Source organism: Heterodontus francisci, chromosome 9 (assembly GCF_036365525.1).
Source record: "Heterodontus francisci isolate sHetFra1 chromosome 9, sHetFra1.hap1, whole genome shotgun sequence".
Lineage (NCBI taxonomy): Eukaryota > Metazoa > Chordata > Chondrichthyes > Heterodontiformes > Heterodontidae > Heterodontus > Heterodontus francisci.
The window spans coordinates 112,986,308-113,008,357 of record NC_090379.1 but is presented as its reverse complement, the minus strand read 5'-3'; the positions used below and the strand labels follow the sequence as shown (position 1 = coordinate 113,008,357).

General features: G+C 65.1%; 2 protein-coding genes across 3 annotated transcripts in view; one reads left to right on the top strand and one right to left on the bottom strand.

The window, feature by feature from the left end:
* Window positions 1–22,050, top strand: part of sptbn5 (spectrin, beta, non-erythrocytic 5) — a 321,773-nt gene that overhangs the window by 254,302 nt on the left and 45,421 nt on the right. For both annotated transcript variants that reach the window (XM_068039706.1, XM_068039705.1), the window contains exon 56: window positions 20,169–20,363. In XM_068039706.1, coding sequence (XP_067895807.1) covers window positions 20,169–20,363 — 195 coding nt within the window. The remainder of the gene's footprint in view (window positions 1–20,168; window positions 20,364–22,050) is intronic.
* LOC137374034 (mucin-2-like) lies at window positions 243–17,018 on the bottom strand (the record flags this gene model as incomplete). Its single annotated transcript, XM_068039818.1, is given in 4 exon segments — window positions 243–1,439; window positions 8,364–9,260; window positions 12,198–13,397; window positions 16,095–17,018. Coding segments are annotated over 4 exon segments (4,218 nt in total), but the record flags the coding sequence as incomplete, so codon positions are not given.

Here is a 22,050-nt window from a genome sequence, read left to right as displayed (position 1 = left end):
GGAGTAGGGGTGCGGACACTGGGGCTGGGAGTAGGGGTGCGAACACTGGGGCTGGGAGTAGGGGTACAGACGCTGGGGGTGGGAGTAGGGGTGCGAACACTGGGGCTGGGAGTAGGGGTGCGGACACTGGGGCTGGGAGTAGGGGTGTGGACGCTGGGGGTGGGAGTAGGGGTGCGAACACTGGGGCTGAGAGTAGGGGTGCGGACACTGGGGCTGGGAGTAGGGGTGCGGACACTGGGGCTGGGAGTAGGGGTGCGAACACTGGGGCTGAGAGTAGGGGTGCGGACACTGGGGCTGGGAGTAGGGGTGCGGACACTGGGGCTGGGAGTAGGGGTGCGGACACTGGGGCTGGGAGTAGGGGTGCGGACACTGGGGCTGGGAGTAGGGGTGCGAACACTGGGGCTGAGAGTAGGGGTGCGGACACTGGGGCTGGGAGTAGGGGTGCGGACGCTGGGGCTGGGAGTAGGGGTGTGGACGCTGGGGGTGGGAGTAGGGGTGCGAACACTGGGGCTGGGAGTAGGGGTGCGGACACTGGGGCTGGGAGTAGGGGTGTGGACGCTGGGGGTGGGAGTAGGGGTACAGACGCTGGGGGTGGGAGTAGGGGTGCGAACACTGGGGCTGGGAGTAGGGGTGTGGACGCTGGGGGTGGGAGTAGGGGTGCGAACACTGGGGCTGGGAGTAGGGGTACAGACGCTGGGGGTGGGAGTAGGGGTACAGACGCTGGGGGTGGGAGTAGGGGTGCGGACACTGGGGCTGGGAGTAGGGGTGTGGACGCTGGGGGTGGGAGTAGGGGTGTGGACGCTGGGGGTGGGAGTAGGGGTGCGAACACTGGGGCTGGGAGTAGGGGTGTGGACGCTGGGGGTGGGAGTAGGGGTGCGAACACTGGGGCTGGGAGTAGGGGTACAGACGCTGGGGGTGGGAGTAGGGGTACAGACGCTGGGGGTGGGAGTAGGGGTGCGGACACTGGGGCTGGGAGTAGGGGTGCGAACACTGGGGGTGGGAGTAGGGGTACAGACGCTGGGGCTGGGAGTAGGGGTACAGACGCTGGGGGTGGGAGTAGGGGTGCGGACACTGGGGCTGGGAGTAGGGGTACAGACGCTGGGGGTGGGAGTAGGGGTGCGGACACTGGGGCTGGGAGTAGGGGTGTGGACGCTGGGGGTGGGAGTAGGGGTACAGACGCTGGGGGTGGGAGTAGGGGTGCGAACACTGGGGGTGGGAGTAGGGGTGCGGACGCTGGGGCTGAGAGTAGGGGTGCGGACGCTGGGGCTGAGAGTAGGGGTGCGGACACTGGGGCTGGGAGTAGGGGTACAGACGCTGGGGGTGGGAGTAGGGGTGCGGACGCTGGGGCTGAGAGTAGGGGTGCGGACACTGGGGCTGGGAGTAGGGGTACAGACGCTGGGGGTGGGAGTAGGGGTGCGGACGCTGGGGCTGAGAGTAGGGGTGCGGACACTGGGGCTGAGAGTAGGGGTGCGGACACTGGGGGTGGGAGTAGGGGTGCGAACACTGGGGGTGGGAGTAGGGGTGTGGACGCTGGGGCTGAGAGTAGGGGTGCGGACGCTGGGGCTGAGAGTAGGGGTGCGGACGCTGGGGGTGGGAGTAGGGGTGCGAACACTGGGGCTGGGAGTAGGGGTACAGACGCTGGGGCTGGGAGTAGGGGTGCGAACACTGGGGGTGGGAGTAGGGGTGTGGACGCTGGGGCTGAGAGTAGGGGTGCGGACGCTGGGGCTGAGAGTAGGGGTGCGGACACTGGGGCTGGGAGTAGGGGTGCGAACACTGGGGCTGGGAGTAGGGGTGCGAACACTGGGGGTGGGAGTAGGGGTACAGACGCTGGGGCTGGGAGTAGGGGTGCGAACACTGGGGGTGGGAGTAGGGGTGCGAACACTGGGGGTGGGAGTAGGGGTGCGAACACTGGGGGTGGGAGTAGGGGTACAGACGCTGGGGCTGGGAGTAGGGGTGCGGACACTGGGGGTGGGAGTAGGGGTGCGAACACTGGGGGTGGGAGTAGGGGTGCGAACACTGGGGGTGGGAGTAGGGGTGCGAACACTGGGGGTGGGAGTAGGGGTGCGAACACTGGGGGTGGGAGTAGGGGTACAGACGCTGGGGCTGGGAGTAGGGGTGCGAACACTGGGGGTGGGAGTAGGGGTGTGGACGCTGGGGGTGGGAGTAGGGGTGTGGACGCTGGGGGTGGGAGTAGGGGTGTGGACGCTGGGGGTGGGAGTAGGGGTGTGGACGCTGGGGGTGGGAGTAGGAGTGTGGACGCTGGGGGTGGGAGTAGGGGTACAGACGCTGGGGCTGGGAGTAGGGGTGCGGACACTGGGGCTGGGAGTAGGGGTGCGGATACTGGGGCTGGGAGTAGGGGAGCGGACACTGGGGCTGGGAGTAGGGGTACAGACGCTGGGGGTGGGAGTAGGGGTGTGGACGCTGGGGATGGGAGTAGGGGTACAGACGCTGGGGCTGGGAGTAGGGGTGCAGACACTGGGGCTGGGAGTAGGGGTGCGGACACTGGGGCTGGGAGTAGGGGTGCGGATACTGGGGCTGGGAGTAGGGGAGCGGACACTGGGGCTGGGAGTAGGGGTACAGACGCTGGGGGTGGGAGTAGGGGTGCGGACGCTGGGGCTGAGAGTAGGGGTGCGGACACTGGGGCTGGGAGTAGGGGAGCGGACACTGGGGCTGGGAGTAGGGGTACAGATGCTGGGGCTGGGAGTAGGGGAGCGGACACTGGGGCTGGGAGTAGGGGTACAGACGCTGGGGGTGGGAGTAGGGGTGCGGACACTGGGGCTGGGAGTAGGGGTGCGAACACTGGGGGTGGGAGTAGGGGTGCGGACACTGGGGCTGGGAGTAGGGGTACAGACGCTGGGGGTGGGAGTAGGGGTGCGGACACTGGGGCTGGGAGTAGGGGTGCGAACACTGGGGGTGGGAGTAGGGGTGTGGACGCTGGGGGTGGGAGTAGGGGTACAGACGCTGGGGGTGGGAGTAGGGGTGCGAACACTGGGGGTGGGAGTAGGGGTACAGACGCTGGGGGTGGGAGTAGGGGTGCGGACGCTGGGGCTGAGAGTAGGGGTGCGGACACTGGGGCTGGGAGTAGGGGTACAGACGCTGGGGGTGGGAGTAGGGGTGCGGACACTGGGGCTGGGAGTAGGGGTGCGAACACTGGGGGTGGGAGTAGGGGTGCGGACGCTGGGGCTGAGAGTAGGGGTGCGGACGCTGGGGCTGAGAGTAGGGGTGCGGACACTGGGGCTGGGAGTAGGGGTACAGACGCTGGGGGTGGGAGTAGGGGTGCGGACGCTGGGGCTGAGAGTAGGGGTGCGGACACTGGGGCTGAGAGTAGGGGTGCGGACACTGGGGCTGGGAGTAGGGGTGCGAACACTGGGGGTGGGAGTAGGGGTGTGGACACTGGGGCTGGGAGTAGGGGTACAGACGCTGGGGGTGGGAGTAGGGGTGCGGACGCTGGGGCTGAGAGTAGGGGTGCGGACACTGGGGCTGAGAGTAGGGGTGCGGACACTGGGGCTGGGAGTAGGGGTACAGACGCTGGGGGTGGGAGTAGGGGTGCGGACGCTGGGGCTGAGAGTAGGGGTGCGGACACTGGGGCTGAGAGTAGGGGTGCGGACACTGGGGCTGGGAGTAGGGGTGCGAACACTGGGGGTGGGAGTAGGGGTGCGAACACTGGGGCTGGGAGTAGGGGTGTGGACGCTGGGGCTGAGAGTAGGGGTGCGGACGCTGGGGCTGAGAGTAGGGGTGCGGACACTGGGGCTGGGAGTAGGGGTGCGAACACTGGGGCTGGGAGTAGGGGTACAGACGCTGGGGCTGGGAGTAGGGGTGCGAACACTGGGGGTGGGAGTAGGGGTGTGGACGCTGGGGGTGGGAGTAGGGGTACAGACGCTGGGGGTGGGAGTAGGGGTGCGAACACTGGGGGTGGGAGTAGGGGTACAGACGCTGGGGGTGGGAGTAGGGGTGCGGACACTGGGGCTGGGAGTAGGGGTGCGAACACTGGGGGTGGGAGTAGGGGTGCGGACGCTGGGGCTGAGAGTAGGGGTGCGGACACTGGGGCTGGGAGTAGGGGTGCGAACACTGGGGGTGGGAGTAGGGGTGTGGACACTGGGGCTGGGAGTAGGGGTACAGACGCTGGGGGTGGGAGTAGGGGTGCGGACGCTGGGGCTGAGAGTAGGGGTGCGGACACTGGGGCTGGGAGTAGGGGTGTGGACACTGGGGCTGGGAGTAGGGGTACAGACGCTGGGGGTGGGAGTAGGGGTGCGGACGCTGGGGCTGAGAGTAGGGGTGCGGACACTGGGGCTGAGAGTAGGGGTGCGGACACTGGGGCTGGGAGTAGGGGTGCGGACACTGGGGCTGAGAGTAGGGGTGCGAACACTGGGGGTGGGAGTAGGGGTGTGGACGCTGGGGCTGAGAGTAGGGGTGCGGACGCTGGGGCTGAGAGTAGGGGTGCGAACACTGGGGGTGGGAGTAGGGGTGTGGACGCTGGGGCTGAGAGTAGGGGTGCGGACGCTGGGGCTGAGAGTAGGGGTGCGGACACTGGGGCTGGGAGTAGGGGTGTGGACGCTGGGGCTGAGAGTAGGGGTGCGGACACTGGGGCTGGGAGTAGGGGTGCGAACACTGGGGGTGGGAGTAGGGGTGTGGACACTGGGGCTGGGAGTAGGGGTACAGACGCTGGGGGTGGGAGTAGGGGTGCGGACGCTGGGGCTGAGAGTAGGGGTGCGGACACTGGGGCTGGGAGTAGGGGTGTGGACACTGGGGCTGGGAGTAGGGGTACAGACGCTGGGGGTGGGAGTAGGGGTGCGGACGCTGGGGCTGAGAGTAGGGGTGCGGACACTGGGGCTGAGAGTAGGGGTGCGGACACTGGGGCTGGGAGTAGGGGTGTGGACACTGGGGCTGGGAGTAGGGGTACAGACGCTGGGGGTGGGAGTAGGGGTGCGGACGCTGGGGCTGAGAGTAGGGGTGCGGACACTGGGGCTGAGAGTAGGGGTGCGGACACTGGGGCTGGGAGTAGGGGTGCGGACACTGGGGCTGAGAGTAGGGGTGCGAACACTGGGGGTGGGAGTAGGGGTGCGGACGCTGGGGCTGAGAGTAGGGGTGCGGACACTGGGGCTGGGAGTAGGGGTGTGGACACTGGGGCTGGGAGTAGGGGTACAGACGCTGGGGGTGGGAGTAGGGGTGCGGACGCTGGGGCTGAGAGTAGGGGTGCGGACACTGGGGCTGAGAGTAGGGGTGCGGACACTGGGGCTGGGAGTAGGGGTGCGGACACTGGGGCTGAGAGTAGGGGTGCGAACACTGGGGGTGGGAGTAGGGGTGTGGACGCTGGGGCTGAGAGTAGGGGTGCGGACGCTGGGGCTGAGAGTAGGGGTGCGGACACTGGGGCTGGGAGTAGGGGTGTGGACGCTGGGGCTGAGAGTAGGGGTGCGGACACTGGGGCTGGGAGTAGGGGTGCGAACACTGGGGGTGGGAGTAGGGGTGTGGACACTGGGGCTGGGAGTAGGGGTACAGACGCTGGGGGTGGGAGTAGGGGTGCGGACGCTGGGGCTGAGAGTAGGGGTGCGGACACTGGGGCTGGGAGTAGGGGTGTGGACACTGGGGCTGGGAGTAGGGGTACAGACGCTGGGGGTGGGAGTAGGGGTGCGGACGCTGGGGCTGAGAGTAGGGGTGCGGACACTGGGGCTGAGAGTAGGGGTGCGGACACTGGGGCTGGGAGTAGGGGTGTGGACACTGGGGCTGGGAGTAGGGGTACAGACGCTGGGGGTGGGAGTAGGGGTGCGGACGCTGGGGCTGAGAGTAGGGGTGCGGACACTGGGGCTGAGAGTAGGGGTGCGGACACTGGGGCTGGGAGTAGGGGTGCGGACACTGGGGCTGAGAGTAGGGGTGCGAACACTGGGGGTGGGAGTAGGGGTGCGGACGCTGGGGCTGAGAGTAGGGGTGCGGACACTGGGGCTGGGAGTAGGGGTGTGGACACTGGGGCTGGGAGTAGGGGTACAGACGCTGGGGGTGGGAGTAGGGGTGCGGACGCTGGGGCTGAGAGTAGGGGTGCGGACACTGGGGCTGAGAGTAGGGGTGCGGACACTGGGGCTGGGAGTAGGGGTGCGGACACTGGGGCTGAGAGTAGGGGTGCGAACACTGGGGGTGGGAGTAGGGGTGTGGACGCTGGGGCTGAGAGTAGGGGTGCGGACGCTGGGGCTGAGAGTAGGGGTGCGGACACTGGGGCTGGGAGTAGGGGTGTGGACGCTGGGGCTGAGAGTAGGGGTGCGGACACTGGGGCTGGGAGTAGGGGTGCGAACACTGGGGGTGGGAGTAGGGGTGTGGACACTGGGGCTGGGAGTAGGGGTACAGACGCTGGGGGTGGGAGTAGGGGTGCGGACGCTGGGGCTGAGAGTAGGGGTGCGGACACTGGGGCTGGGAGTAGGGGTGTGGACACTGGGGCTGGGAGTAGGGGTACAGACGCTGGGGGTGGGAGTAGGGGTGCGGACGCTGGGGCTGAGAGTAGGGGTGCGGACACTGGGGCTGAGAGTAGGGGTGCGGACGCTGGGGCTGAGAGTAGGGGTGCGGACACTGGGGCTGGGAGTAGGGGTACAGACGCTGGGGGTGGGAGTAGGGGTGCGGACGCTGGGGCTGAGAGTAGGGGTGCGGACACTGGGGCTGAGAGTAGGGGTGCGGACACTGGGGCTGGGAGTAGGGGTGCGGACACTGGGGCTGAGAGTAGGGGTGCGAACACTGGGGGTGGGAGTAGGGGTGCGGACGCTGGGGCTGAGAGTAGGGGTGCGGACACTGGGGCTGAGAGTAGGGGTGCGGACACTGGGGCTGGGAGTAGGGGTGCGGACACTGGGGCTGAGAGTAGGGGTGCGAACACTGGGGGTGGGAGTAGGGGTGTGGACGCTGGGGCTGAGAGTAGGGGTGCGGACGCTGGGGCTGAGAGTAGGGGTGCGGACACTGGGGCTGGGAGTAGGGGTGTGGACGCTGGGGCTGGGAGTAGGGGTGCGAACACTGGGGCTGGGAGTAGGGGTGTGGACGCTGGGGCTGAGAGTAGGGGAGCGGACGCTGGGGCTGAGAGTAGGGGTGCGAACACTGGGGCTGGGAGTAGGGGTGCGAACACTGGGGGTGGGAGTAGGGGTGCGAACACTGGGGGTGGGAGTAGGGGTGCGAACACTGGGGGTGGGAGTAGGGGTACAGACGCTGGGGCTGGGAGTAGGGGTGCGGACACTGGGGGTGGGAGTAGGGGTGCGAACACTGGGGGTGGGAGTAGGGGTGCGAACACTGGGGGTGGGAGTAGGGGTACAGACGCTGGGGGTGGGAGTAGGGGTGCGAACACTGGGGGTGGGAGTAGGGGTGCGAACACTGGGGGTGGGAGTAGGGGTACAGACGCTGGGGCTGGGAGTAGGGGTGCGAACACTGGGGGTGGGAGTAGGGGTGCGAACACTGGGGGTGGGAGTAGGGGTACAGACGCTGGGGCTGGGAGTAGGGGTGCGAACACTGGGGGTGGGAGTAGGGGTGTGGACGCTGGGGGTGGGAGTAGGGGTGTGGACGCTGGGGGTGGGAGTAGGGGTGTGGACGCTGGGGGTGGGAGTAGGGGTGTGGACGCTGGGGGTGGGAGTAGGAGTGCGGACACTGGGGGTGGGAGTAGGGGTGCGAACACTGGGGGTGGGAGTAGGGGTACAGACGCTGGGGCTGGGAGTAGGGGTGCGGACACTGGGGCTGGGAGTAGGGGTGCGGACACTGGGGGTGGGAGTAGGGGTGCGAACACTGGGGGTGGGAGTAGGGGTGCAGACACTGGGGCTGGGAGTAGGGGTGCGGACACTGGGGCTGGGAGTAGGGGTACAGACGCTGGGGGTGGGAGTAGGGGTGTGGACGCTGGGGATGGGAGTAGGGGTACAGACGCTGGGGCTGGGAGTAGGGGTGCGGATACTGGGGCTGGGAGTAGGGGAGCGGACACTGGGGCTGGGAGTAGGGGTACAGACGCTGGGGGTGGGAGTAGGGGTGCGGACACTGGGGCTGGGAGTAGGGGTGCGGATACTGGGGCTGGGAGTAGGGGAGCGGACACTGGGGCTGGGAGTAGGGGTACAGACGCTGGGGGTGGGAGTAGGGGTGCGGACGCTGGGGCTGAGAGTAGGGGTGCGGACACTGGGGCTGGGAGTAGGGGAGCGGACACTGGGGCTGGGAGTAGGGGTACAGATGCTGGGGCTGGGAGTAGGGGAGCGGATACTGGGGCTGGGAGTAGGGGAGCGGACACTGGGGCTGGGAGTAGGGGTACAGACGCTGGGGGTGGGAGTAGGGGTGCGGACACTGGGGCTGGGAGTAGGGGTGCGAACACTGGGGGTGGGAGTAGGGGTGCGGACACTGGGGCTGGGAGTAGGGGTACAGACGCTGGGGGTGGGAGTAGGGGTGCGGACACTGGGGCTGGGAGTAGGGGTGCGAACACTGGGGGTGGGAGTAGGGGTGTGGACGCTGGGGGTGGGAGTAGGGGTACAGACGCTGGGGGTGGGAGTAGGGGTGCGAACACTGGGGGTGGGAGTAGGGGTACAGACGCTGGGGGTGGGAGTAGGGGTGCGGACGCTGGGGCTGAGAGTAGGGGTGCGGACACTGGGGCTGGGAGTAGGGGTACAGACGCTGGGGGTGGGAGTAGGGGTGCGGACACTGGGGCTGGGAGTAGGGGTGCGAACACTGGGGGTGGGAGTAGGGGTGCGGACGCTGGGGCTGAGAGTAGGGGTGCGGACACTGGGGCTGAGAGTAGGGGTGCGGACGCTGGGGCTGAGAGTAGGGGTGCGGACACTGGGGCTGAGAGTAGGGGTGCGGACACTGGGGCTGGGAGTAGGGGTGCGAACACTGGGGGTGGGAGTAGGGGTGTGGACACTGGGGCTGGGAGTAGGGGTACAGACGCTGGGGGTGGGAGTAGGGGTGCGGACGCTGGGGCTGAGAGTAGGGGTGCGGACACTGGGGCTGAGAGTAGGGGTGCGGACACTGGGGCTGGGAGTAGGGGTACAGACGCTGGGGGTGGGAGTAGGGGTGCGGACGCTGGGGCTGAGAGTAGGGGTGCGGACACTGGGGCTGAGAGTAGGGGTGCGGACACTGGGGCTGGGAGTAGGGGTGCGAACACTGGGGGTGGGAGTAGGGGTGTGGACGCTGGGGCTGAGAGTAGGGGTGCGGACGCTGGGGCTGAGAGTAGGGGTGCGGACACTGGGGCTGGGAGTAGGGGTGCGAACACTGGGGCTGGGAGTAGGGGTACAGACGCTGGGGCTGGGAGTAGGGGTGCGAACACTGGGGGTGGGAGTAGGGGTGTGGACGCTGGGGCTGAGAGTAGGGGTGCGGACGCTGGGGCTGAGAGTAGGGGTGCGGACACTGGGGCTGGGAGTAGGGGTACAGACGCTGGGGCTGGGAGTAGGGGTGCGAACACTGGGGCTGGGAGTAGGGGTGCGAACACTGGGGGTGGGAGTAGGGGTACAGACGCTGGGGCTGGGAGTAGGGGTGCGAACACTGGGGCTGGGAGTAGGGGTGCGAACACTGGGGCTGGGAGTAGGGGTGCGAACACTGGGGGTGGGAGTAGGGGTACAGACGCTGGGGCTGGGAGTAGGGGTGCGGACACTGGGGGTGGGAGTAGGGGTACAGACGCTGGGGCTGGGAGTAGGGGTGCGGACACTGGGGGTGGGAGTAGGGGTGCGAACACTGGGGGTGGAAGTAGGGGTACAGACGCTGGGGCTGGGAGTAGGGGTGCGAACACTGGGGGTGGGAGTAGGGGTGCGAACACTGGGGGTGGGAGTAGGGGTACAGACGCTGGGGCTGGGAGTAGGGGTGCGAACACTGGGGGTGGGAGTAGGGGTGCGAACACTGGGGGTGGGAGTAGGGGTGCGAACACTGGGGGTGGGAGTAGGGGTACAGACGCTGGGGCTGGGAGTAGGGGTGCGAACACTGGGGGTGGGAGTAGGGGTACAGACGCTGGGGGTGGGAGTAGGGGTGTGGACGCTGGGGGTGGGAGTAGGGGTGTGGACGCTGGGGGTGGGAGTAGGGGTGCGGACGCTGGGGGTGGGAGTAGGGGTGTGGACGCTGGGGGTGGGAGTAGGGGTGCGGACGCTGGGGGTGGGAGTAGGGGTGCGGACACTGGGGGTGGGAGTAGGGGTGCGGACACTGGGGGTGGGAGTAGGGGTGCGAACACTGGGGGTGGGAGTAGGGGTACAGACGCTGGGGGTGGGAGTAGGGGTGTGGACGCTGGGGATGGGAGTAGGGGTACAGACGCTGGGGCTGGGAGTAGGGGTGCAGACACTGGGGCTGGGAGTAGGGGTGCGGACACTGGGGCTGGGAGTAGGGGTGCGGACACGGGGGCTGGGAGCAGGGGTACAGATGCTGGGGCTGGGAGTAGGGGAGCGGATACTGGGGCTGGGAGTAGGGGTACAGACGCTGGGGGTGGGAGTAGGGGTGCGGACACTGGGGCTGGGAGTAGGGGTGCGAACACTGGGGGTGGGAGTAGGGGTGTGGACGCTGGGGCTGGGAGTAGGGGTGCGAACACTGGGGGTGGGAGTAGGGGTGTGGACGCTGGGGCTGAGAGTAGGGGTGCGGACACTGGGGCTGAGAGTAGGGGTGCGGACACTGGGGCTGGGAGTAGGGGTACAGACGCTGGGGGTGGGAGTAGGGGTGCGGACGCTGGGGCTGAGAGTAGGGGTGCGGACACTGGGGCTGAGAGTAGGGGTGCGGACACTGGGGCTGGGAGTAGGGGTACAGACGCTGGGGGTGGGAGTAGGGGTGCGGACGCTGGGGCTGAGAGTAGGGGTGCGGACACTGGGGCTGAGAGTAGGGGTGCGGACACTGGGGCTGGGAGTAGGGGTGTGGACGCTGGGGCTGAGAGTAGGGGTGCGGACACTGGGGCTGAGAGTAGGGGTGCGGACACTGGGGCTGGGAGTAGGGGTACAGACGCTGGGGCTGGGAGTAGGGGTGCGGACGCTGGGGCTGAGAGTAGGGGTGCGGGCACTGGGGCTGAGAGTAGGGGTGCGGACACTGGGGCTGAGAGTAGGGGTGCGGACACTGGGGCTGAGAGTAGGGGTGCGGACACTGGGGCTGAGAGTAGGGGTGCGGACACTGGGGCTGGGAGTAGGGGTGTGGACGCTGGGGCTGAGAGTAGGGGTACAGACGCTGGGGGTGGGAGTAGGGGTGTGGACGCTGGGGCTGGGAGTAGGGGTGCGGACACTGGGGCTGAGAGTAGGGGTGCGGACACTGGGGCTGAGAGTAGGGGTGCGGACACTGGGGCTGAGAGTAGGGGTGCGGACACTGGGGCTGAGAGTAGGGGTGCGGACGCTGGGGCTGAGAGTAGGGGTGCGGACACTGGGGCTGAGAGTAGGGGTGCGGACACTGGGGCTGGGAGTAGGGGTACAGACGCTGGGGGTGGGAGTAGGGGTGTGGACGCTGGGGCTGGGAGTAGGGGTGCGGACACTGGGGCTGAGAGTAGGGGTGCGGACACTGGGGCTGGGAGTAGGGGTGTGGACGCTGGGGCTGGGAGTAGGGGTGCGAACACTGGGGCTGGGAGTAGGGGTGCGAACACTGGGGGTGGGAGTAGGGGTGCGAACACTGGGGCTGGGAGTAGGGGTACAGACGCTGGGGGTGGGAGTAGGGGTGCGGACGCTGGGGCTGAGAGTAGGGGTGCGAACACTGGGGGTGGGAGTAGGGGTACAGACGCTGGGGGTGGGAGTAGGGGTACAGACGCTGGGGGTGGGAGTAGGGGTGCGAACACTGGGGCTGGGAGTAGGGGTGCGAACACTGGGGGTGGGAGTAGGGGTACAGACGCTGGGGGTGGGAGTAGGGGTGCGGACACTGGGGCTGGGAGTAGGGGTACAGACGCTGGGGCTGGGAGTAGGGGTGCGGACACTGGCGGTGGGAGTAGGGGTGCGAACACTGGGGGTGGGAGTAGGGGTGCGAACACTGGGGGTGGGAGTAGGGGTACAGACGCTGGGGGTGGGAGTAGGGGTGCGAACACTGGGGCTGGGAGTAGGGGTGCGAACACTGGGGGTGGGAGTAGGGGTACAGACGCTGGGGCTGGGAGTAGGGGTACAGACGCTGGGGCTGGGAGTAGGGGTGCGGACACTGGGGGTGGGAGTAGGGGTGTGGACGCTGGGGCTGAGAGTAGGGGTGCGGACACTGGGGCTGGGAGTAGGGGTACAGACGCTGGGGGTGGGAGTAGGGGTGCGGACGCTGGGGCTGAGAGTAGGGGTACAGACGCTGGGGCTGGGAGTAGGGGTACAGACGCTGGGGCTGGGAGTAGGGGTGCGGACGCTGGGGGTGGGAGTAGGGGTACAGACGCTGGGGCTGGGAGTAGGGGTACAGACGCTGGGGCTGGGAGTAGGGGTGCGGACACTGGGGGTGGGAGTAGGGGTGCGGACGCTGGGGCTGAGAGTAGGGGTGCGGACACTGGGGCTGAGAGTAGGGGTGCGGACACTGGGGCTGAGAGTAGGGGTGCGGACACTGGGGCTGGGAGTAGGGGTGCGAACACTGGGGCTGGGAGTAGGGGTGCGAACACTGGGGGTGGGAGTAGGGGTACAGACGCTGGGGGTGGGAGTAGGGGTGCGGACGCTGGGGCTGAGAGTAGGGGTGCGGACGCTGGGGCTGAGAGTAGGGGTGCGAACACTGGGGGTGGGAGTAGGGGTACAGACGCTGGGGCTGGGAGTAGGGGTGCGGACACTGGGGGTGGGAGTAGGGGTGCGAACACTGGGGGTGGGAGTAGGGGTGCGAACACTGGGGGTGGGAGTAGGGGTACAGACGCTGGGGCTGGGAGTAGGGGTGCGAACACTGGGGGTGGGAGTAGGGGTGCGAACACTGGGGGTGGGAGTAGGGGTACAGACGCTGGGGGTGGGAGTAGGGGTGTGGACGCTGGGGGTGGGAGTAGGGGTGTGGACGCTGGGGGTGGGAGTAGGAGTGTGGACGCTGGGGGTGGGAGTAGGGGTGCGGACACTGGGGGTGGGAGTAGGAGTGTGGACGCTGGGGGTGGGAGTAGGGGTGCGGACACTGGGGGTGGGAGTAGGGGTGCGAACACTGGGGGTGGGAGTAGGGGTGTGGACACTGGGGGTGGGAGTAGGGGTACAGACGCTGGGGGTGGGAGTAGGGGTGTGGACGCTGGGGATGGGAGTAGGGGTACAGACGCTGGGGCTGGGAGTAGGGGTGCAGACACTGGGGCTGGGAGTAGGGGTGCGGACACTGGGGGTGGGAGTAGGGGTGTGGACGCTGGGGGTGGGAGTAGGGGTGTGGACGCTGGGGGTGGGAGTAGGGGTGCGGACGCTGGGGGTGGGAGTAGGGGTGTGGACGCTGGGGGTGGGAGTAGGGGTGCGGACGCTGGGGGTGGGAGTAGGGGTGCGGACACTGGGGGTGGGAGTAGGGGTGCGGACACTGGGGGTGGGAGTAGGGGTGCGAACACTGGGGGTGGGAGTAGGGGTACAGACGCTGGGGGTGGGAGTAGGGGTGTGGACGCTGGGGATGGGAGTAGGGGTACAGACGCTGGGGCTGGGAGTAGGGGTGCAGACACTGGGGCTGGGAGTAGGGGTGCGGACACTGGGGCTGGGAGTAGGGGTGCGGACACGGGGGCTGGGAGTAGGGGTACAGACGCTGGGGGTGGGAGTAGGGGAGCGGATACTGGGGCTGGGAGTAGGGGAGCGGACACTGGGGCTGGGAGTAGGGGTACAGACGCTGGGGGTGGGAGTAGGGGTGCGGACGCTGGGGCTGAGAGTAGGGGTGCGGACACTGGGGCTGGGAGTAGGGGTGCGAACACTGGGGGTGGGAGTAGGGGTGTGGACACTGGGGCTGAGAGTAGGGGTGCGGACACTGGGGCTGGGAGTAGGGGTACAGACGCTGGGGGTGGGAGTAGGGGTGCGGACGCTGGGGCTGAGAGTAGGGGTGCGGACACTGGGGCTGAGAGTAGGGGTGCGGACACTGGGGCTGAGAGTAGGGGTGCGAACACTGGGGGTGGGAGTAGGGGTGTGGACACTGGGGCTGAGAGTAGGGGTGCGGACACTGGGGCTGGGAGTAGGGGTACAGACGCTGGGGGTGGGAGTAGGGGTGCGGACGCTGGGGCTGAGAGTAGGGGTGCGGACACTGGGGCTGGGAGTAGGGGTGCGAACACTGGGGGTGGGAGTAGGGGTGTGGACACTGGGGCTGAGAGTAGGGGTGCGGACACTGGGGCTGGGAGTAGGGGTACAGACGCTGGGGGTGGGAGTAGGGGTGCGGACGCTGGGGCTGAGAGTAGGGGTGCGGACACTGGGGCTGAGAGTAGGGGTGCGGACACTGGGGCTGGGAGTAGGGGTACAGACGCTGGGGGTGGGAGTAGGGGTGCGGACGCTGGGGCTGAGAGTAGGGGTGCGGACACTGGGGCTGAGAGTAGGGGTGCGGACACTGGGGCTGGGAGTAGGGGTACAGACGCTGGGGGTGGGAGTAGGGGTGCGGACGCTGGGGCTGAGAGTAGGGGTGCGGACACTGGGGCTGAGAGTAGGGGTGCGGACACTGGGGCTGGGAGTAGGGGTGTGGACGCTGGGGCTGAGAGTAGGGGTGCGGACACTGGGGCTGAGAGTAGGGGTGCGGACACTGGGGCTGGGAGTAGGGGTACAGACGCTGGGGGTGGGAGTAGGGGTGCGGACGCTGGGGCTGAGAGTAGGGGTGCGGACACTGGGGCTGAGAGTAGGGGTGCGGACACTGGGGCTGAGAGTAGGGGTGCGGACACTGGGGCTGAGAGTAGGGGTGCGGACACTGGGGCTGAGAGTAGGGGTGCGGACACTGGGGCTGGGAGTAGGGGTACAGACGCTGGGGGTGGGAGTAGGGGTGTGGACGCTGGGGCTGGGAGTAGGGGTGCGGACACTGGGGCTGAGAGTAGGGGTGCGGACACTGGGGCTGAGAGTAGGGGTGCGGACACTGGGGCTGGGAGTAGGGGTGTGGACGCTGGGGCTGGGAGTAGGGGTGCGAACACTGGGGCTGGGAGTAGGGGTGCGAACACTGGGGGTGGGAGTAGGGGTGCGGACACTGGGGCTGAGAGTAGGGGTGCGGACACTGGGGCTGGGAGTAGGGGTGTGGACGCTGGGGCTGGGAGTAGGGGTGCGAACACTGGGGCTGGGAGTAGGGGTGCGAACACTGGGGGTGGGAGTAGGGGTGTGGACGCTGGGGCTGGGAGTAGGGGTGTGGACGCTGGGGCTGGGAGTAGGGGTGCGGACACTGGGGCTGAGAGTAGGGGTGCGGACACTGGGGCTGGGAGTAGGGGTGTGGACGCTGGGGCTGGGAGTAGGGGTGCGAACACTGGGGGTGGGAGTAGGGGTTCAGACGCTGGGGGTGGGAGTAGGGGTGCGGACGCTGGGGCTGAGAGTAGGGGTGCGAACACTGGGGGTGGGAGTAGGGGTACAGACGCTGGGGGTGGGAGTAGGGGTACAGACGCTGGGGGTGGGAGTAGGGGTGCGAACACTGGGGCTGGGAGTAGGGGTGCGAACACTGGGGGTGGGAGTAGGGGTACAGACGCTGGGGGTGGGAGTAGGGGTGCGGACACTGGGGCTGGGAGTAGGGGTACAGACGCTGGGGCTGGGAGTAGGGGTACAGACGCTGGGGGTGGGAGTAGGGGTGCGAACACTGGGGCTGGGAGTAGGGGTGCGAACACTGGGGGTGGGAGTAGGGGTACAGACGCTGGGGGTGGGAGTAGGGGTGCGGACACTGGGGGTGGGAGTAGGGGTGTGGACGCTGGGGCTGGGAGTAGGGGTGCGGACACTGGGGGTGGGAGTAGGGGTGCGAACACTGGGGCTGGGAGTAGGGGTGCGAACACTGGGGGTGGGAGTAGGGGTACAGACGCTGGGGGTGGGAGTAGGGGTGCGGACACTGGGGCTGGGAGTAGGGGTGCGAACACTGGGGGTGGGAGTAGGGGTACAGACGCTGGGGGTGGGAGTAGGGGTACAGACGCTGGGGGTGGGAGTAGGGGTGCGGACACTGGGGCTGGGAGTAGGGGTGCGGACACTGGGGCTGAGAGTAGGGGTGCGGACACTGGGGCTGGGAGTAGGGGTGTGGACGCTGGGGCTGAGAGTAGGGGTGCGGACACTGGGGCTGAGAGTAGGGGTGCGGACACTGGGGCTGGGAGTAGGGGTACAGACGCTGGGGGTGGGAGTAGGGGTGCGGACGCTGGGGCTGAGAGTAGGGGTGCGGACACTGGGGCTGAGAGTAGGGGTGCGGACACTGGGGCTGAGAGTAGGGGTGCGGACACTGGGGCTGAGAGTAGGGGTGCGGACACTGGGGCTGAGAGTAGGGGTGCGGACACTGGGGCTGGGAGTAGGGGTACAGACGCTGGGGGTGGGAGTAGGGGTGTGGACGCTGGGGCTGGGAGTAGGGGTGCGGACACTGGGGCTGAGAGTAGGGGTGCGGACACTGGGGCTGAGAGTAGGGGTGCGGACACTGGGGCTGGGAGTAGGGGTGTGGACGCTGGGGCTGGGAGTAGGGGTGCGAACACTGGGGCTGGGAGTAGGGGTGCGAACACTGGGGGTGGGAGTAGGGGTGCGGACACTGGGGCTGAGAGTAGGGGTGCGGACACTGGGGCTGGGAGTAGGGGTGTGGACGCTGGGGCTGGGAGTAGGGGTGCGAACACTGGGGCTGGGAGTAGGGGTGCGAACACTGGGGGTGGGAGTAGGGGTGTGGACGCTGGGGCTGGGAGTAGGGGTGTGGACGCTGGGGCTGGGAGTAGGGGTGCGGACACTGGGGCTGAGAGTAGGGGTGCGGACACTGGGGCTGGGAGTAGGGGTGTGGACGCTGGGGCTGGGAGTAGGGGTGCGAACACTGGGGGTGGGAGTAGGGGTTCAGACGCTGGGGGTGGGAGTAGGGGTGCGGACGCTGGGGCTGAGAGTAGGGGTGCGAACACTGGGGGTGGGAGTAGGGGTACAGACGCTGGGGGTGGGAGTAGGGGTACAGACGCTGGGGGTGGGAGTAGGGGTGCGAACACTGGGGCTGGGAGTAGGGGTGCGAACACTGGGGGTGGGAGTAGGGGTACAGACGCTGGGGGTGGGAGTAGGGGTGCGGACACTGGGGCTGGGAGTAGGGGTACAGACGCTGGGGCTGGGAGTAGGGGTACAGACGCTGGGGGTGGGAGTAGGGGTGCGAACACTGGGGCTGGGAGTAGGGGTGCGAACACTGGGGGTGGGAGTAGGGGTACAGACGCTGGGGGTGGGAGTAGGGGTGCGGACACTGGGGGTGGGAGTAGGGGTGTGGACGCTGGGGCTGGGAGTAGGGGTGCGGACACTGGGGGTGGGAGTAGGGGTGCGAACACTGGGGCTGGGAGTAGGGGTGCGAACACTGGGGGTGGGAGTAGGGGTACAGACGCTGGGGGTGGGAGTAGGGGTGCGGACACTGGGGCTGGGAGTAGGGGTGCGAACACTGGGGGTGGGAGTAGGGGTACAGACGCTGGGGGTGGGAGTAGGGGTGCGGACACTGGGGCTGGGAGTAGGGGTGCGAACACTGGGGGTGGGAGTAGGGGTACAGACGCTGGGGCTGGGAGTAGGGGTACAGACGCTGGGGCTGGGAGTAGGGGTGCGGACACTGGGGGTGGGAGTAGGGGTGCGGACACTGGGGCTGGGAGTAGGGGTACAGACGCTGGGGGTGGGAGTAGGGGTGCGGACGCTGGGGCTGAGAGTAGGGGTGCGAACACTGGGGGTGGGAGTAGGGGTGCGGACGCTGGGGCTGAGAGTAGGGGTGCGGACGCTGGGGCTGAGAGTAGGGGTGCGAACACTGGGGGTGGGAGTAGGGGTACAGACGCTGGGGCTGGGAGTAGGGGTACAGACGCTGGGGCTGGGAGTAGGGGTGCGGACACTGGGGGTGGGAGTAGGGGTGCGAACACTGGGGGTGGGAGTAGGGGTGCGAACACTGGGGGTGGGAGTAGGGGTACAGACGCTGGGGCTGGGAGTAGGGGTGCGAACACTGGGGGTGGGAGTAGGGGTGCGAACACTGGGGGTGGGAGTAGGGGTACAGACGCTGGGGGTGGGAGTAGGGGTGTGGACGCTGGGGGTGGGAGTAGGGGTGTGGACGCTGGGGGTGGGAGTAGGGGTGCGGACACTGGGGGTGGGAGTAGGAGTGTGGACGCTGGGGGTGGGAGTAGGGGTGCGGACACTGGGGGTGGGAGTAGGGGTGCGGACACTGGGGGTGGGAGTAGGGGTGCGAACACTGGGGGTGGGAGTAGGGGTGTGGACGCTGGGGGTGGGAGTAGGGGTACAGACGCTGGGGGTGGGAGTAGGGGTGTGGACGCTGGGGATGGGAGTAGGGGTACAGACGCTGGGGCTGGGAGTAGGGGTGCAGACACTGGGGCTGGGAGTAGGGGTGCGGACACTGGGGCTGGGAGTAGGGGTGCGGACACGGGGGCTGGGAGCAGGGGTACAGATGCTGGGGCTGGGAGTAGGGGAGCGGATACTGGGGCTGGGAGTAGGGGTGCGGACACTGGGGCTGGGAGTAGGGGAGCGGACACTGGGGCTGGGAGTAGGGGAGCGGACACTGGGGCTGGGAGTAGGGGTGCGGACGCTGAGGCTGGGAGTAGGGGTGCGGACACTGGGGCTGAGAGTAGGGGTGCGGACACTGGGGCTGGGAGTATGGGTGCGGACACTGGGGCTGAGAGTAGGGGTGCGGACACTGGGGCTGGGAGTAGAGGTACAGACTTGGGGTCCTGGAGTAGGGGTGTGGATGCTGGGGCTGGGAGTAGGGGTGCGGACACTGGGGCTGGGAGTATGGGTGCGGACACTGGGGCTGGGAGCCTGGGTGCGGACGCTGAGGCTGGGAGTATGGGTGCGGACACTGGGGCTGGGAGCCTGGGTGCGGACGCTGAGGCTGGGAGTAGGGGTGCGGACACTGGGGCTGGGAGTAGGGGTACAGACATGGGGACCTGGAGTAGGGGTGTGGACAATCGGACTGTATCTGACCTGGGAGTTCCTGATGCCACAGTGAGAGTTCACAGAATCGTTATAGCACAGAAGGAGGCCATTCGGCCCATTGTGTCTGTCTGGCTCTCTGAGCAGTTTACCTAGTGACATTCCCACACCTTCTCCGCATATCCCTGCACCTTCTTCCTTTTCAGACAACAATCCAATTCCCTTTTGAATGCCTCGATTGAACTGCCTCCACCGCACTCTCAGGTAGGGTATTCCAGATCCTAACCACACCCTGTGTGAAAAAGATTTCCTTCATGTCACCATTGCTTCTTTTGCCAATTACCTTAAATCGGTGTCCTCTCCTTCGCGTTCCTTCTGTCAATGGAAACAGTTTCTCCCTATCTACTCTGTCCAGACCCCTCAGGACGTTGAATGCCTCCATCAAGTCTCCTCTCAAAATTCTCTTCTCCAAGGATAACAGTCCCAACTTCTCCAATCTATCTTCATAACTGGTTCCAGGGATTAGGAGCTTTATTCTCATGAATCTTTTCTACACGCTCTTTAATGCCTTCACATCTTTCCTCGGGTGTGGTGCCCAGATCTGGACACAATACTCCAAATGAGGAGTTGTACAGAACTTCCTTGCTTTTGTATTCTTTGCCCCTATTGATAAAGCCCAGGTTATTAGCTGCTCTCTCTCAACCTCTCCTGCCACCTTCAATGACTTGTGCAAATATACACCCAGGACCCTCTGCTGCTGCACCCCCTTTAAAACTGTACCCTTTACTTTATATTGTCTCCACATTCTTCCTACCAAAATGAAGCGTGAAACACTTCACGCTTCTCTGCATTAAATGTCATCTGTCACTTATCCGGCCATTCCACCAACTTGTCTATGGCCTTTTGAAGTTCTACACTTTCCTCCCCACAGTTCACAATGCTTCCAAGTTTCTTATCACCCGCAAATGTTGAAATTGAGCCCTGTACACCAAGGTCTAGGTCATTAGTCTAGATCAGGAACAGCAAGGGTTATGGAGGATCTAACCTGCTCCTCTCCCTCGCTGTGATGAACACCTTGCAAACACACATGTTAACAGCAGTTGATGGTGAGGTTTTCTATACTGGGATCTGGAGGTGGCAGGATGTGAGCGGGTGGAAGATATCTGCTTCTAACCCTGACCTTCCTGAGGACCAACTTGCCCGGGAGGTACTACAAATAAAACTAAAATCAACTGCTAGAATTGCAACAGAAACTGGTGGATGTGGGGAACTGAGACTGGGCCTTCTGATACTGGGCCGACCCCGTCACTCATCTGTCTGTATTTCCTTCAACCTCAGCTATTGCAGAAGAAGTTTGAAAACTTGGAACAGGAGCTAAGCACCCTGGGTCAGAACAAGATGTCCACATTTCAGGAGCTGGTGAAATCACTGAAGAGACAGTCTCACACAATCATGAGAGAGATTGTGGATCAAGCCAAACAGATTAACCAGCAGTGGGAAACACTGCAACAAGCTGTCAGAAATCGTGCAGAGGTGAGGAGCTGTCGGGCTGAGCATTGGATTCAAGAGTCCCTGAGCAAGATATCTGAATCCATTGCCACGTAGGCTATACAATCCTGTGGGTACACCCCCCTTGTGAGTGTGTTTGCATCTGAGTGTGCGTTCTGTGGCTCATAGTCAGTGTGTCTGGGTGTGAGTGTCAGTTCAGTCCCTGATAGTGAGTGGGACTGAGTGTGAGTGTCAGTTCAGTCCCCATAGTGAATAGGTCTGAATGTGAGTGTCAGTTCAGTCCCTGATAGTGAGTGGGTCTGGTGTGTGTGTCAGTTCATCCCAGATAGTGAATAGGACTGAGTGTGAGTGTCAGTTCAGTCCCTAATAGTGAATAGATCTCAGTGAGTGTCAGTTCAGTCCTTGATAGTGAGTAGGTCTGGGTGTGAGTGTCATTTCGTTCCCTCACAGTGAATAGGTCTGAGTGTGAGTGTCAGTTCTGTCTTTGATAGTGAATCGGTCTGGCTGTGAGTGTCAGTTCAGTGCCTGATTGTGAATAGGTCTGGTCTGAGTATCAGTACAGTCCCTGATAGTGAATAGGTCTGGGTGTGAGTGTCAGTTCAGTGCCTGATAGTGAGTAGGTCTGGGTGTGAGTGTCATTTCGTTCCCTCACAGTGAATAGGTCTGAGTGTGAGTGTCAGTTCTGTCTTTGATAGTGAATCGGTCTGGCTGTGAGTGTCAGTTCAGTGCCTGATAGTGAATAGGTCTGGTCTGAGTATCAGTACAGTCCCTGATAGTGAATAGGTCTGGGTGTGAGTGTCAGTTCAGTGCCTGATAGTGAGTAGGTCTGGGTGTGAGTGTCAGTTCAGTCCCTAATACTGAGTAGGTCTGGGTGTGAGTGTCAGTTCAGTCTCTGATAGTGAATAGGTTTGGTGTGTGTGTCAGTTCAGTCCCTGATAGTGAATAGGTCTGAGTGTGAGTGTCAGTTCATTCCCTGATAGTGAATAGGTCTGGTGTGAGTGTCAGTTCAGTCCCTGATAGTGAATAGGTCTGGGTGTGAGTGTCAGATCTGTCTTTGATAGTGAATCGGTCTGGCTTTGAGTGTCAGTTCAGTGCCTGATAGTGAGTGGGTCTGAGTGTGTGTGTCAGTTCATTCCCTGATACTGAATAGGTCTGAGTGTGAGTGTCAGTTCAGTCTCTGATAGTGAATGGGTCTGAGTGTGAGTGTCAATTCGGTCCCTGATAGTGAATCGGTCTGGATGTGTGTCAGTTCAGTCCCTGATAGTGAATAGGTCTGAGTGTGAGTGTCATTTCAGTCCCTGATAGTGAATAGGTCTGGGTGTGAGTGTCAATTCAGTCCCTGATAATGGTGGGTCTGGTGTGTGTGTCAGTTCAGTCCCTGATAGTGAATAGGTCTGGATGTGAGTGTCAGTTCAGTCCCTGATAGTGACTAGGTCTGAGTGTGAGTGTCAATTCGGTCCCTGATAGTGAATCGGTCTGGATGTGAGTGTCAGTTCACTCCCTGATAGTGAATAGGTCTGAGTGTGAGTGTCAGTTCAGTCCCTGATAGTGAATAGGTCTGAGTGTGAGTGTCAGTTCAGTCCCTTGATAGTGAATAGGTCTGAGTGTGAGTGTCAGTTCAGTCCCTGATAGTGAGTGGGTCTGGTGTGTGTGTCAGATCATCCCAGATAGTGAATAGGACTGGGTGTGAGTGTCAGTTCAGTCCCTGATA